At 47.0% G+C, this 13,996-nt stretch overlaps 1 protein-coding gene across 1 annotated transcript in view; it reads left to right on the forward strand.

Moving 5' to 3' along the window:
* Window positions 1-13,996, forward strand: part of LOC115308184 — a 59,531-nt gene that overhangs the window by 38,101 nt on the left and 7,434 nt on the right. The window contains exon 8 of the mRNA XM_040223252.3: window positions 3,215-3,386. Coding sequence (XP_040079186.1) covers window positions 3,215-3,386 — 172 coding nt within the window. The remainder of the gene's footprint in view (window positions 1-3,214; window positions 3,387-13,996) is intronic.

Genomic DNA, 13,996 nt, shown 5'->3' on the forward strand with positions numbered 1-13,996 from the left:
GCGGAGACTATCAAGAGGGCAATACCTTTCCCGTGTCTGTAAGTAAGAATATCAACACTGTGGATCCCCACATAGCATCAAAAAGAAACAATTTACGTGATTCAATATTTCAACACTCACCACAGTGAGCCAAACCTACGCGAGCAGGCGCCTAAAACGCTTTTAGATTATCATAATCAAGCAAATTTCTACCCTTGGTTAAGATCTCAATTCCACGTCCACCGCGGGTACGTTATTATCATAAGTGAGAGGAAATGCAACCTCCGTATCGGCGTTAAAACATCGCACATTTGAGCAAGCGCCGCGAAAAATGGCACCGCGAGCAGAGACGGACGAGGAGTTCTGCTATCGCCGTCTGCTCTTGTCGTCTGCTTCTGCACGGACGCTGAACCGAGTCCGGAGCCGGTGCAAGATTTTGAGGAACTGGGTCTGAACCCGTTCAGAACTGGGATGAATCGAACGCACCAGTGCAGCGGTCGTGCAACTTACGGTTGAATCGAATGCACCAGTTCCTGCACTGCCGAACTATAGTTCAGCCAGTTCAGGCAAATTGAACAGACCTAAATTGACTGATCCGATTTGGGCGAGGAGTGGGTGGACGTAGTTTAATATCGTTGGCACAGCATCACACCTCAGCTTACAAGCCTTCTGTCCGCTGAGAGCTCAGCTCGTAGCTTTCTTCTGTGAGATGATTGCTGCATAAGCAGGATCCCGATCTGGACGGGAACCCAGTCCCTACGCACGACGACGGACGACGATCCACTTTGCTCGTCATTGCACGTCTCGCGGAAAAGTGTGGAACGTCAAGTCTAGGCTCGCATGTGCTGCCCGGTGGTTGTGGCACCCAACTGCGTAATAAAAATCTCACCCAACCACGAAACAAGTCGAGCACAACAACAAAAACGAAGCACGCTGAAGCGTTCACTCGCAGGCAAACAACGAGACAAAAATGCTCGCTTTGTGTTTTGTGACGTCAGAGCTTCAATGTTGCCAACGAAAGCAACGTTTACGCTAGAATGCGATATGAGCGCTATAAATTCAGTTACTCACGCAGAGGGGCATATAAAATTCGGATATTGCACGTACGATGCTTCTCGAGGCAATAACAATGATATTCAATTGTTTTCTCGAGTACAAAATTTGACCGGACAATCCCTTTAACGGGGGACACTGGCTAGAGGTCGAACTTTTGAACTACTGAAGTGATCGGAATGAAATTTGCAGGCGAGATTTAGCTTCAGATGTAGGTGTACTGTACAAACTTTAAGCTCTCTAGGACAAATTTACATATTTGCATAAGGTGATGTGTCACTCTTCATTAAGAAATCTATGATATGCAAATGAAGCTATTAAGCACCGTTTTGACTGCTTGAATATAAACTGGGGAATATGGGACCTTGGTCTATCTAGTTTTAATAACTTAAATGTAAAAATTTCAGGAGGCGTTATTACCTCAAAATATGAGATGCATATCTGTTCTATGTCAATTTCTGAAAACTTTGTTTTTTTATCACTGAGGACTTGAACTTAAAACAAATTAAAGTAGATAGCCCGATTCCCCCAGTAAATTTCAGTTCAGAAACATGTTAATTGTGGTATCAGAAGACTTTCACCTTGAAACAAAATATTCCTTCGTATGAAATTTGCAGCAAAAAGTGGAACTGAGAAAAATGCATTCAAACATTGAACTCCTCTACTTTGTTACTGCCTCACAATGTGTTGAAAATGCTTTATATAAACATAAATATTTGGCATATGGTTATCAAATTTGGTGCAAGGGTGTATAATTAGTTTGTAAAACTGAAAACGTCAAAATTGAAAAATTTAGGCCCATATCCTTCCTTAAAGGGGCCCTGCAAGCACTTTTTTACTGTTTTTTAATTCGCACCAAACCTGAGCGCACTGACTGTAGTAACCTAATGTAACTTTTCTTTTTTCGAATTTCGCCTTATTTCAAAAGTTATAGGCAAATTAAAATTACAAAAACAAGCAAAAAATAACCTCCCTCATGACGTCCTTGGTTGCTTGAGCGGCCGTGAACTAGAGGAGGGATGGTGAGCTAAGTGAGCGCTCACAGCTGCCGCACTTCGTGTTGGCGGCGCGAGAGGGCGCCACTAAAGCGTATTCTGGATAGGCTGTATACAGCGGGCAGCCAGAGCGGCTCTCATTGCATTTGCTGCGCGATTAAACACTAATTCAGCGTGACACTTCATTGGCCACAAAGGACAGCAAACACGGGGTGAAGATAAGTTCAGAATGGGAGTCACTTTGCGCTGCCGTACCGCGAAATGGCCAAAACGCGAGAAAAAGCTACTCGCTGAAGGCCTTCGGAACGCTCGGAGCCAGTCGGATCCTCCAGTCCGTAAACGACCGCAGCGCCGCCGCGTACATCCGGGACCTTTCCGTGTCTGCGCCTGATCCCACTACTCTTTTCTAGTATGCGCCACCTTTTCCACCGCTTGGTGGCGGGTATGTCGACGGGTCATTTCTTGCTTCCGTACTTTATAAACTGCATTTGTTTCTTTTCTGATCTAAAATAGTGAACAAAAACTAATTTTATAAATAAATGAAACGGTTCGCGCCACTTATATTTTGTATTTCGACTAAAAAGAAGCTTTTAGCGGCCCTGACCAGTAGTAAGCCCAGGACCAAATACGTCACATTTCGCGCGCTTTCGGTACCGCGGGTCGCCCCCGTCGGTGGAGGAGGTTTCCGCGTCGTCCGGTTAAAATATGATGCACTGATATTTAGTTACTCTCTCTGTGCCCGCTGGCTTGCCCGAACCCCAAGAGACGTGGAAACCGCAAAAAAGGTAGACGCTTAAATATGATTGCAGGGCCCCTTTAACAACCTGCGTTCATAATGCCTGCTTTTTTTGTCAAATTCGGAAGCTGATTTGTAAATGCCCTCGATTAGGATAGCTGCAACAAATTTGTTTACATGCCACAGTTCATGCATAAGAGGTAACTGAGCTTAGGTGTGGACGAGTGGAAGGTTAGAAAGAACCTTTAATTCTGCAGGAGTTTTCTTTAAGCATGGCACACGATAGTGAAAGGCCTGGAGAAACTATTTGATATTCAACTCGAAAATATTCGGCCAAAACCGCTGTTTGCTTCAACTTCGCTCAGAACTCAATGCGCACTATTTGCACATGCCTAGAAATGATATAAAGGCCTCTTGGGATGTGTGCCAGAGCATGCCTTCCCTTCCACAGGCAGGGCACAAGATACAGCAGGTGGCAGAGAGCGGCACTCCGCTGCTGATTGCCTTCAGCGAGAACGACCGGGCCATCAACCCGGAGGTCATCTTTAACATGGTGGACCTGATTGGCACCCGCAACGAGGACCTCTGGCTCTACGACGCTGACGGCAAGCTGGCCAGAGAAGGTGAGCCGACTGCATATGCGGTTCTCGGTACGAAAGGCTCCCCGTCAACCCTAGCCTCCCCGGTACAGAGAGCCGACATCACTTACTTTATGCTAGGGGCACCAGATGCGTGCACACTACTGAAGCTCCCGAACCTTGCCTGGGAACCATGCCACAGTGCTGAAATCGACGGCTAAAGTACGGCGGCAGTCTCGAATCGTGTCGACCTGGAGTGGGCAAACTGGCAGATTGCAGTCTAGCTGAAGTCCTAGCAAAAACCAACATGCCTTTCGACCAGCTGTCAATTTGCCAGTTGTCCTGTGGTACTGTGTGTAAATGTTGTCAGCCAATCGGAAGCCTCGATTCGCTTGTTTCTCAAGCTCGAGTGGACGCCATGGTATGTGGCCACTCTGGGGACATTCATGGACTCTAATCTAGGCATTTGGTGTGAAGAATGCTAGTGGCTCTCCGTTTTTATACTATGGTTAAGTTTTCACATCGGTACAGCCAAATAGTTTTGTGTATTTCTCAAGCTGGAGTAAAGCCCGAGTAATCATGCAGTAACTGCTTTTTCTTTGCCAATAGGACAGAGGCGCATAAAAAATTAATTAATCCCACATTTATATCTTTAAAGTTTTGCATTTCATTACGAATTATCAAAGTAAAATTGTCGGCTTGTTGTCACTTCATCTTTGCTTTTGGGTATCTGAAAGTCGGGCAGCTGCCTCACCAACTGCTAAGGCTTTTGAGTTTTTTTTTTTTAGCTGTCGTTGCAACGTAATAAAAAAACTCGGCTTAGATTTATTCCTCGATGTTCTTAGCCTACGCTATATATATGTTAGTTTTTGTCCACATTTAATGGTACTTGCACAAACATAAATAGAGAAATACAAGTAGCGTCCACCTTCTCAACTCGCGGCCCGAACGAGTGACTGCTTAATCTGGTGCCGAATGTATGCCGCCAACATTTGTCATAGCCGCGTGTTGCAATCTGGCAAGAAACATGGCGCATGCCGAGTTTCACACGTTGTTTGGGTTGTGCTGTTCCCCTCATTGCTGCGATGAGCGGGAGCCACTGCCCGAAGGGTCATCGAGGCATTAATTTTCGTGAGCCCGAATCGAGTGCTCGCACAATGCTCGTGTCCAATGTATTGCCCACATTTAAATGTTGTCACCACTGGCTAATGCCTGTAATGACAGCAGCACTGCGATGTGCGTGGCCGTGCTGTGGACTTTTGCAGGCAAGAGACTCAAAGGGCAACTCCACCCAATTCAAAAAATTTTGAGGTTACGAGTTATTGTACAATAAAAAGCACTAAGAAAAGGCACTAAAGTCAATTGCTTCGCGAAAAATGAAACATATCTTGTGAAATCTTACTTCAAGTATGAGCAGAAACCGAAACTAATGCTCTTTCGAGCAACATTGGCTTCGGGCCGCCAAAAGCATGGCTACTACGTAATACGAGCGGTCACATGATCCTCTACATAACGACTGGCAGGATTGGAGTTGCCCACCGTTTAGGGCGGGCGTATGCAAGTCACAAGTGTCGTCTGCACCGCAGTCTTCCCTCTTCACTTTGTTTTGGTGTCTACGATATCTGACGACGTCTTCACAACTGGCATCGGTCTCCTCACATTGTGAACAAAACTCCAAGAGACAATAATCGGAGCCGGCGAGGCGACGATGGCGGTTGGGACACAAGAGATGGCGGAACGGCTGAACTGGCCGGGCGGCTCCCAGGGATGGAACTGCTGCACCGATTGCGCCACTTTGCGCCTAATGACTTTTCATGCGCCGCACTGATACAAAAGTATAAATAGAAACGAAATTGCACCAACGTGCGTCCAAACTGAAGTTATAAAAAAGCCTCGTCGAAATTAGCCGTCTTGCAGTTTCTGGTGGCAACATTGACACCGGAACTTCCGGCCCAAATGTGACGTTAGTGAATTCGAATCTGAAGATCTGCATCTGAAGGTTGATGCCGCTGCCCTTGCTGCCAACGTTGGCTGCTGTTGCTGCATGCTCACCGTGCTTTTCTGAAGTCCTGGAGTCACTTCAGGTGAAGATCTAAATAGTAGAGCAGACATGTGACTATTGCAATCTCGCAGCTCGCGTTAGCCCACCCCACGGCCCCGCGCAGAAAACTTAAGAATAGAGGCGAGTGAGCAGTGAAGTGTATGACGGAGCAAGATACGAGCTGCCCGATAGTGATTGCACTTTAAAGATGGTATGCGCAATGTCATGAGCTACCTCAAGTGATTGGGCAGTGATGTCACAAAAGTGCTTTTGAAAACTCACTTTCCGCAAGCTGTGATGTCTCAAAAAGATTGCACACAAAGGTTAGAGGTCGAAAAGCAAGATGACGAGAGGCAGAAGAGGTAAAGCAGTGATGCGAGGGAGGCGAGTACGAAGAGAGTTCGTCTTCAGGGAGAAGACCGACAACTTGAACAGCGCATCATCTGTTTGCAAACTATGCGCTTGAGCTTGCACAGTAATTGATTGAATCTGTTTCCAAAAAAAGAAAAAGAGATGAAGAAGATTGAGTCTGGAGAAGGTGCTGTAGCGGAGGCTAATGCGAAATTGGCTCAGAATCTTGAAGAAGTGAAGTGTATCTGTCAGCAATGGACTGAAGTCCCAATAGATTTAAATGTACAAGGACAATTCTTATCTTATTCTAGTCACTGAAAAATGAAAGACCATTTTCATACTTGCATTTTTATTTTTTGGTACACCTCACTAGGTCAATGCTGAGCGATGAAAGCTATTTGTACCTGTTTATATTGGCCTCTTTCCATTTCGGTTTTATCATGTGTCACGCTGTCATGTGCAATTTTGCTTTGTATGTTTTGTGTAATTTGCACATAATTTGGTGAAAAATATGCGCAACTAAAACATTTATTGAAACTTCCGTTAAGTTCACATGCAGTTATCTGCATGCCATATTTTCTTTAGTTTTGAAAACCAGGTGACATTTAACCTCTATTTCAAGATTCTTAAAACTCGTATGCTGCTCCCAACTTGCTCCAAGACCTCCTATTTGCTGCTCCCAGCCTGCTCCAAACTGCAGTTTTTTCTGCTCCCAAGATTGCTCCAAATCTGCTTTGCCCAGTTCCATCCCTGGGCTCTCAAGGCTAAGAAGCGTGCTGCGTAGGCGTTTTACACCAATCGCACGGGCACCGCTGAGCCAATGCAATTATCCAACACCCAGAGGAGGCGCTGCTGACATCACCTGTTGCGCTTACCCAGAGAAATGAATGTACACACAATAATCAATGCAAAACCCTCCCGCAATCGAACCTGTGCAAGAATGTGCACAGCACTACGATATAAAAACATGCTATTGCAGACCTCGAAATCCCTACCTGTCACTGAGCAGCATTAAAAAATAGATTGGAACATGACAATATTAATTTGCAACACGAGAATGACGGTAGAGGCAAGGTCTAAGAGTCTTTTGGTCAATCTTAGTGGTGTTGCTTGCATAACAGTCTTCAATCTTCTTCTTTGCACTCATGATAGTAGTGTAGGTTACGTTTTTGTGTGGGCCTGCCGAGTGGTGTGCTGCGCCTGTAGCAGCTTTGCTGTGCTGCAGCTCGTAGACGGCGTCAGCTCCAAGTGGAGAAGCTGACGGCCAGTCTGAGGTGAAGAGATTGACGCTTTAGGAGGCCGCATTTGCCTGTTGTCGCGTCATTGTCTCTTGTCTCGTCGGAACCGTGTTGACTTCGAAAGTCACGAGTGGGCTTGGCTCAGCGATGAAGGCTGGCGCGATCTGAGAAGGAGTGCCTCGGTTGCATTCTGAGCATTATGAGTCATACCCGTTGGGAAAGTTCGGCTGAAAGGACACTTGCTGATTGTGTCCGTGCATGGCTGACGGGGCCACAAAGCCTTTGAGTGGCATCGGGTTTTCGGCATTCACTTGGGGGTACCATTTACAAACGCAGAAGGTTCCTTGGGTCTGGATAATGACGTGTTTATTTCACGACAACACCACACGTTAGTCCAAGAGCCAACAGAGTCAAAGATAACGGCGCTGTCTCTTTTGACAGGACCGCCAGCCGGAGTTTGCGCTGCTGCTATTGACAATATCACGGAGGGGGAGGGTCGTATAAAGAAAGGAAGGCTCCGTCGAGCAGAGCCTCCCCAATGAGAGTCCCTCTCGTCGGATCTCAGCCATCTTTATAGCCTGCGGGAATGGACGCGCCCGATGTGGTCGGATGTAGGTTGGCTCCCCAGAGGGGCGGACGCGTTCAAGTCAAGATCCCGAGGGGTGTGCCTTCGGCAAATCAGTTGAGAAGGGCGAGGGAGAGCCATCCGCAAGGGAATACAACCTCTCCTCGCATCCAGGACGCGCCCTGACAAGGTGACGCCCCGCGGCCTGTTTGAGCTAGGCCTAGATAGGGATGCGGGGAACACGTGGTTCTCACAGTAGATATGCTTGGTGCAAGCTCAAAGTCCACAGCGATGTCTTTTTTCTTCCGATCGCTGTTCTGACGCCCTCGAAACCTTCACTTCTGTTTCCCGAGAGACGGCTTTCCGCTTTGTTGCCATTTGCAGCCCTGCAACGCGTGGCGTGGTTGGCTTGTTGGCTTTAGTCTGCACTGGTTCTTGATGTCGCACACAGGGGTCAGCAGCGGTGCCCCTGCCATTATCCACTCGGTTCATAGGTGGCGCTACCTCCCGAAACGCGCATTTTGTAGCGTGAGCTACACTGGCCGAGGTTGAGCAGTTTCGTGTGGCTCCCAAAGAGCCGTGCTGCGCATGTGCGAAAAGCAGTGACATCACACAATGCACAGCTGGTGCGCCGGAGCCGCCGCCGCCGCGCTCCGCCGCCGCCGCGCGTGCCTCGCCGGTCTGCGCATTCCAGAGGAGTGACGTCATAGCCGCGGCAGAGGCACTGGCGCCACCGCATGTCCAGCTGTGCGCCTCTGTTGCGCAGTAGCCAAGTCTGACGCTGCACCGGAGCCGCTTGACAGCGCCTCATTTTGTGCGCATAAGCTCACGCTACGTATATCCTGGCATAGCCGAGCCAAGCCACCGCAATTGTTTTGCACGTCGAGCAATCTAAGCTTCCGGAAGTTTTCATTCTTAAACCTCTTTTTGTATTTTCTTCTACATTTTAATAACTTTCGTAGTATTTCGTGATGCTAGAAAAGAAGGAATTGCTTCGCTATAACCGGTAGCGTGTCAGATCTCACAGTTTCGGTTTCGTTATATAACTAGAACTTCCATTCAAATAAAGCTTGACCAACCAAACTTCGCGATTAGTTTGCTACATCCAATAATTCACTATATGAGTGTTCATATAAAAAGGCTTAACTGTATCCTGAATTTCAGAACACCGAAAAGCAAACGGTAGGTAAAAGCTGTAAATTCAAAAAACATCTTAGGGGCACCTAAAAAAAATCACCGGAGTGCCCTTTAATGGTGATTTCATATGTGCAATTCAATTTCAAATATCTCGTCTAGAACAAACAATACGACAGAATATGAAATTCCAGTAATGTCATTTTCTACAAGTTTATAATTTTTCATTAAAAATTCCTTTTTTCATCAATGTGCAACGATTTGCAAGGATCCACCATACATCCTAATAACATCTTTATGAAGCTAGTTTTTTAGCATAAATAAATTACAGATCTGAAAGCAAATTGTCTGGCCAGCGGATAAGGGCAACTCAACGGTCGTCCTAGACCGGGATGCCTACGAGCATAAGGTCCGCGATCTCCTTGACTGCTCTACGTATGAAAAACTCAAGAGAGACCCAACATCACAAGTCCAGACGAAGTTAAACAAGATGCTTACGGGTATTTTCAAAGGTCACCCAGATTCCAGGAGCCTTCACCTGCGCCTTCTTTGCCGGAATGGCTTTACCCCCGGTTTCTACGGACTTCCAAAAATACACAAACCTGACGTCCCCCTCCGACCCATCGTTGACTTCACCACCTCTCCGCTCAAAGCATTGTCAAACTACCTTCATCACACTATCTCTCCTCTCGTTGGGAAAACCCCGACATATGTGCGCAATGCCAGCGACTTCGTGGAGCAGATTTCGCATTTAAAGATAAGCGCCGAGGAGATTCTGGTATCTTTTGACGTGATATCCCTGTTCACAAGCGTTCCGGTCTCCTTAGCAGTCATGACTGCCAGAAACACCCTGGAGAAAGACAGCGATTTGAGCAACAGGACCAAGCTCAACGTGGACGAACTTTGCCGCCTCCTTGAATTCTGCCTGAGTAACACTTATTTCAGCTTCAAAGGAGAGTACTTTAAGCAGACCAGTGGAACCGCGATGGGGGCCTCCATCTCTGTCGCCACGGCAAACCTGTGCATGGAAGCCATAGAACAAAAGGCTCTCCAGTCCTTTGCTGAAAGCCCCAAGGTGTTTCTAAGATATGTGGACGACTGCTTCTGCGTCATGAAGAAGTCTCAAGTAGACAACTTTTTGACACACCTCAATTCGATCGAGCCTAACATCCAATTCACCGTGGAACGGGAAAAAAACAACACCTTACCGTTTCTCGATGTGCTTGTACGAAGGCAGAAAGACCATCTCGAGTTCTCAGTTTACCGCAAACCAACGCACACCGGAAGGTACTTACAATTTGACTCCAACCACCCAACGAGCCATAAAGTATCGGTGGTAAACACACTCCTATCAAGGGCAAAGAACCTTTGCTCAACTGATTCTGACCGACGAAAAGAAGAGGAAACCATCATTTGTGACCTCAAGAAGAACGGATATACGGGCAGCTTCATACACCGAATTGCCCGTCGTCAAAACCGCAACCGACAACACCGCCAGTCGCAGGTTGACACGAAACGCCGGCCAACCACGCGCATCAGCGTCCCATACATCGAGGGAACAAGTGAAGCGCTGGCACGGGTGCTAGCAAAGGAGGGCATTCAGATGGCCCACAAGCCAATTTCAACCCTTGGACGCTTTATGCCACGACCAAAAGATCGGCCCCCTAAAGAGAAAGCGCAAGGTGTGGTGTACGAGATTCCCTGCGCGGAGTGCCCGTCCTCGTACATCGGGGAAACAAAGAACTATCATGAACGCATTTGTCAACACAAGGCTGATGTGCGCAACTTCAATCAAGAGCGCAGCGCGGTTGCTGAACACTGTGAAAAAAATGACCACCGCATTGACTTTCTAAACACACGTATCCTGGACATTGAAACTAATCCTCGCCGGAGGCTCTTCCTTGAATCTTGGCACATTCAGACCACGCCAACAAACATTAATAGGTCTCTTGGTGCACTGCCATCTGTGTATGTGAACGGACTCCACCAGTTGTCTTCAAAAAAACGATCAAAGAGGAAGAAGATGGGATCGTGCACATTCGCCTCCGTCATAGAGGAAAAAGAAGATTACTGCTCCTTTCCTCCATAGTCGCCCCTGAAGAAGAAACCGAACCGGCTTCGAAACGTTGGGCCCCTGATTTAGGGATTGGTTGGTCGTCGTAGTTTAATAATCATTTCTCCAACCAGACAGACTTCTGTCAAATGTTTACTTTTAAATGTACTTAGTAGTGTATGTTATAGCTAGGATTCCTTGTTTTCTGAGTTTATTTCTCGTGAAATTCGGAGAGTGTTTATCAGACTTTATTTTTCGCTGGAAATTCTGGGTTTATTCAAGTTTATTTTTGTTAGATTCCCAATCCTCTGAAATTCAGAGTTTATTTTAGTGTGTTCCTAACCATTTTAATTCAGAAACAAAATAAATAAAATACAGGTATCATGACCACTGATCTCTCTTGTAGTAGGCTGGACCGCGGCCTCGGCAACTGGGGCCGACTGTTGCCTTTGGTGGCCATTGATTGACACCACCAAAAGCATGGGACCCTGTGGGGAAAACATGAAAAAGCGCCGTTTCCCCTGTTTCTAAGCTGTTGTCGGCACTGAAACTTCTTGGCTGCTTTTTGGGAAGCCTGTCAAGTAACATGTGTACAAAGATGAAAACTTGCAGCCCTCACAGTTCTTATAAATAAATGTTTTGTGGTCGAGTGTGACTCCGCTGGGCGAAAAATGAAGTGCAGCTCAATGAGGCGAGAGTTGCCTGGAGTTACCGCAGAGTCGGTGGCGGTTTCGTTGAGTTGGGTTTAGCAGACGACACGCTCGAAGGCTTTGCTACGTGGAATTTGCTCACTCCTGGAAAACCGCTGTCGAGATAAAGCTTCTTTGTCATTCATCAACTTCTAGACTTCCCCGAGGACGGTTTCATTGACGGCAAGTTTTTTTTTTGTTTACTCCCCTACGAGAGCAAGCTTGCCAGCTCAGCCGTAGGTGCTCCGCTACGTTTGATTTTTTTAATTGACGTTCGAACGTATGACAAATACTGATTCGATCTCCAAACACCCTACATAAGGATCACAGCATGCCATAAAATACTCCCCTCCGAGCACAGCATACATGCTTGAATATTTTTACTTCTGTGCGTTTCTCCCATAGACTTGCGTGTATTGCCTAGCGTCAAGCAATGGCCACCAGTGGCGACACCGACGGGCTCCCGATCCGCGATTAAGCCTACTGCAATGGAGATCAGTGACCATGACCCTTTATACTGAAAGAACCTTGGCGAGCTAAAAGGCAAACCTCTTGGTCAGTAATTTGAGATTTCAAAGGAAACTGAAGTGTCATTTCCTCAGGACCACTGACCCTGTGCTCGACAAAGTTTATTTGTAAAAAACGCGTGTTTTTTGTTTTCTATTTTGTCATTGTAACCTTGAAATTCTGAGCCATTTGGATAAATCCGAATTGATAGAAAATTTACCGGCAAGTGTTTTCCAGACTTTTTTTGTTTTTATTCGAAAACATGGAACCCTAATTATAGCTAATTACTTTTAATCTATTGAATCTAGGAAAAAGAAAGATATAAGGTGCTGTTTAGTTGTTGCTGAAAACAACAATGCCAAGTTTATTGATATTCACTTATGCAAACATCAAAACTTCTGTAAGGCAACTTATAAAAAAAAGTTAAGAAAATCATGCTTCCAAATTGTTTTTCTTCGGTGACTTTTATCTTCTGAATTCATAGGAAATAGAATTAAGCTTTAGGATGCAGTCCAGCTCAACACAGAAATACCAAGATGCCTAAAATGTGTTTATGCAAATGGTATAAAAAACCCAATCCAAAAATGACCGATAAAAGAAAAAAAGACAGAAAATCATTGAGCTTTTTTATTTTATGTGCGTGTCCGGGTTCACAGGAGTCCTGTCAGGCTTGTGCCTCTTGGCCATTCTCCTCAGCTTCTCCCTCTCCGTGTGATCCTTGTCAGCCTTGCTTTTCCTTCTGGGGCTCCTGCGAACCAGACAGTTTCCAGTGCAGTAGCCGAGCTGCTCTGATAGCGCCATGCTGGTCTTCAGCATGCCTTGGTTGAGGCGAGACACTGCTTGAGCGACAGCCCTTTTCACACCAACCAGGGAGTTGTGCTTACTCTGAGTGTTGGCCCCAGATCACCGAGTGTAGGTACTCAAGGCCGATCAGCAACATACCTTTGCTGCAACACTTAAGGGGGACCTGGTCGCCTAGCCTCGTAGCGGTTTGTTGTGTGGCAATGGCTCCTTCTGGTTTGCCAGTGGTTGTCTGTAGGAGCACCAGGAATCGTCCCCTTTGGCACAGTGCCTGTGGTCCGGGGCTTCGTTTGTCGACGTCATGTGCAACAAAGTTGCCTGCACCACCGCCTTCATCCCTGGGACGTTGTGCCTGTGGCTCCTCAAAGCGCATCCATAGTGGTCCATGATTTTTTTTTTTTTATCTTGTCTCGAGTCAGCTTCTCTCTTCCTCAAAGATTCTCCCCTTGTGCCTCCTCCTCTGCCAAGTTGGGAAGAGCTGCCCCCATCCACTTGTGCACATGGTACAGGCAGTCCTTCTCAACATCAAGGCAGCCCTAAACTTTCTCCTGCGGCTGTCTCTGTCAGAGAAGGTAGTCGTGTAGTGCAGCCCATTCCTCCCTAGAGACCTCTTGAACAAGATCTAGCTGCCTTGGCTTGTTTTTGCCCGGCATTGCAGTCAACAATTTTTAGGCACTTGTGGTTCAACCCAGCCACCATAGCCATTGTCTTGTGGGTCAGTTGCCCCCTGGCAGCCACGGCAGTACCCGGAGAGGACAACGCGGTCCATCACTAGGCCAGATAAGACAACTTGAGAATGCGTCCCACTGAAATGTTTGAGTGGTATTCACGAGTCTTTCGTATCTCATTGAAAATGGTGTCCACGTTTCCAACAGGGTCGAGAAAACTCTGGTAGGAGCCCTTGACCACCTGTACACTTGCTGCTTCTATAGCTGTTGCTGCTGCCTGGCAAGCTTGCTCTATGGTCTCCATGTGTCCCCTGAAGGTCTCGTGTTGAGGCCCCTTGTGGGAGACGTTCAGGGTGGTACGCAAGTCCGCGAGGGCAGTTGCACCTTTTTCTATGCTTGGGATCCTCTTCATTGCTCCCAAGTTGATCTCGAAGGGTGCGATCTCAGTTGCTCCAGCAACTCTTGGCAACGAAAACTGGTGCTCGGCGAAATTGCAGCTTGAGCACGTGAGCACTGAGTTCACTGCTAGGCCATACTGCCTCTCGTCGCACTTTGAAAGTTCACCAGTGGCCATCTTACACTTGCCGCAGGCTTTGGACGCAAAGGGC

Source organism: Ixodes scapularis, unplaced genomic scaffold (assembly GCF_016920785.2).
Source record: "Ixodes scapularis isolate PalLabHiFi unplaced genomic scaffold, ASM1692078v2 PGA_scaffold7__128_contigs__length_106722199, whole genome shotgun sequence".
NCBI classification, from domain to species: domain Eukaryota; kingdom Metazoa; phylum Arthropoda; class Arachnida; order Ixodida; family Ixodidae; genus Ixodes; species Ixodes scapularis.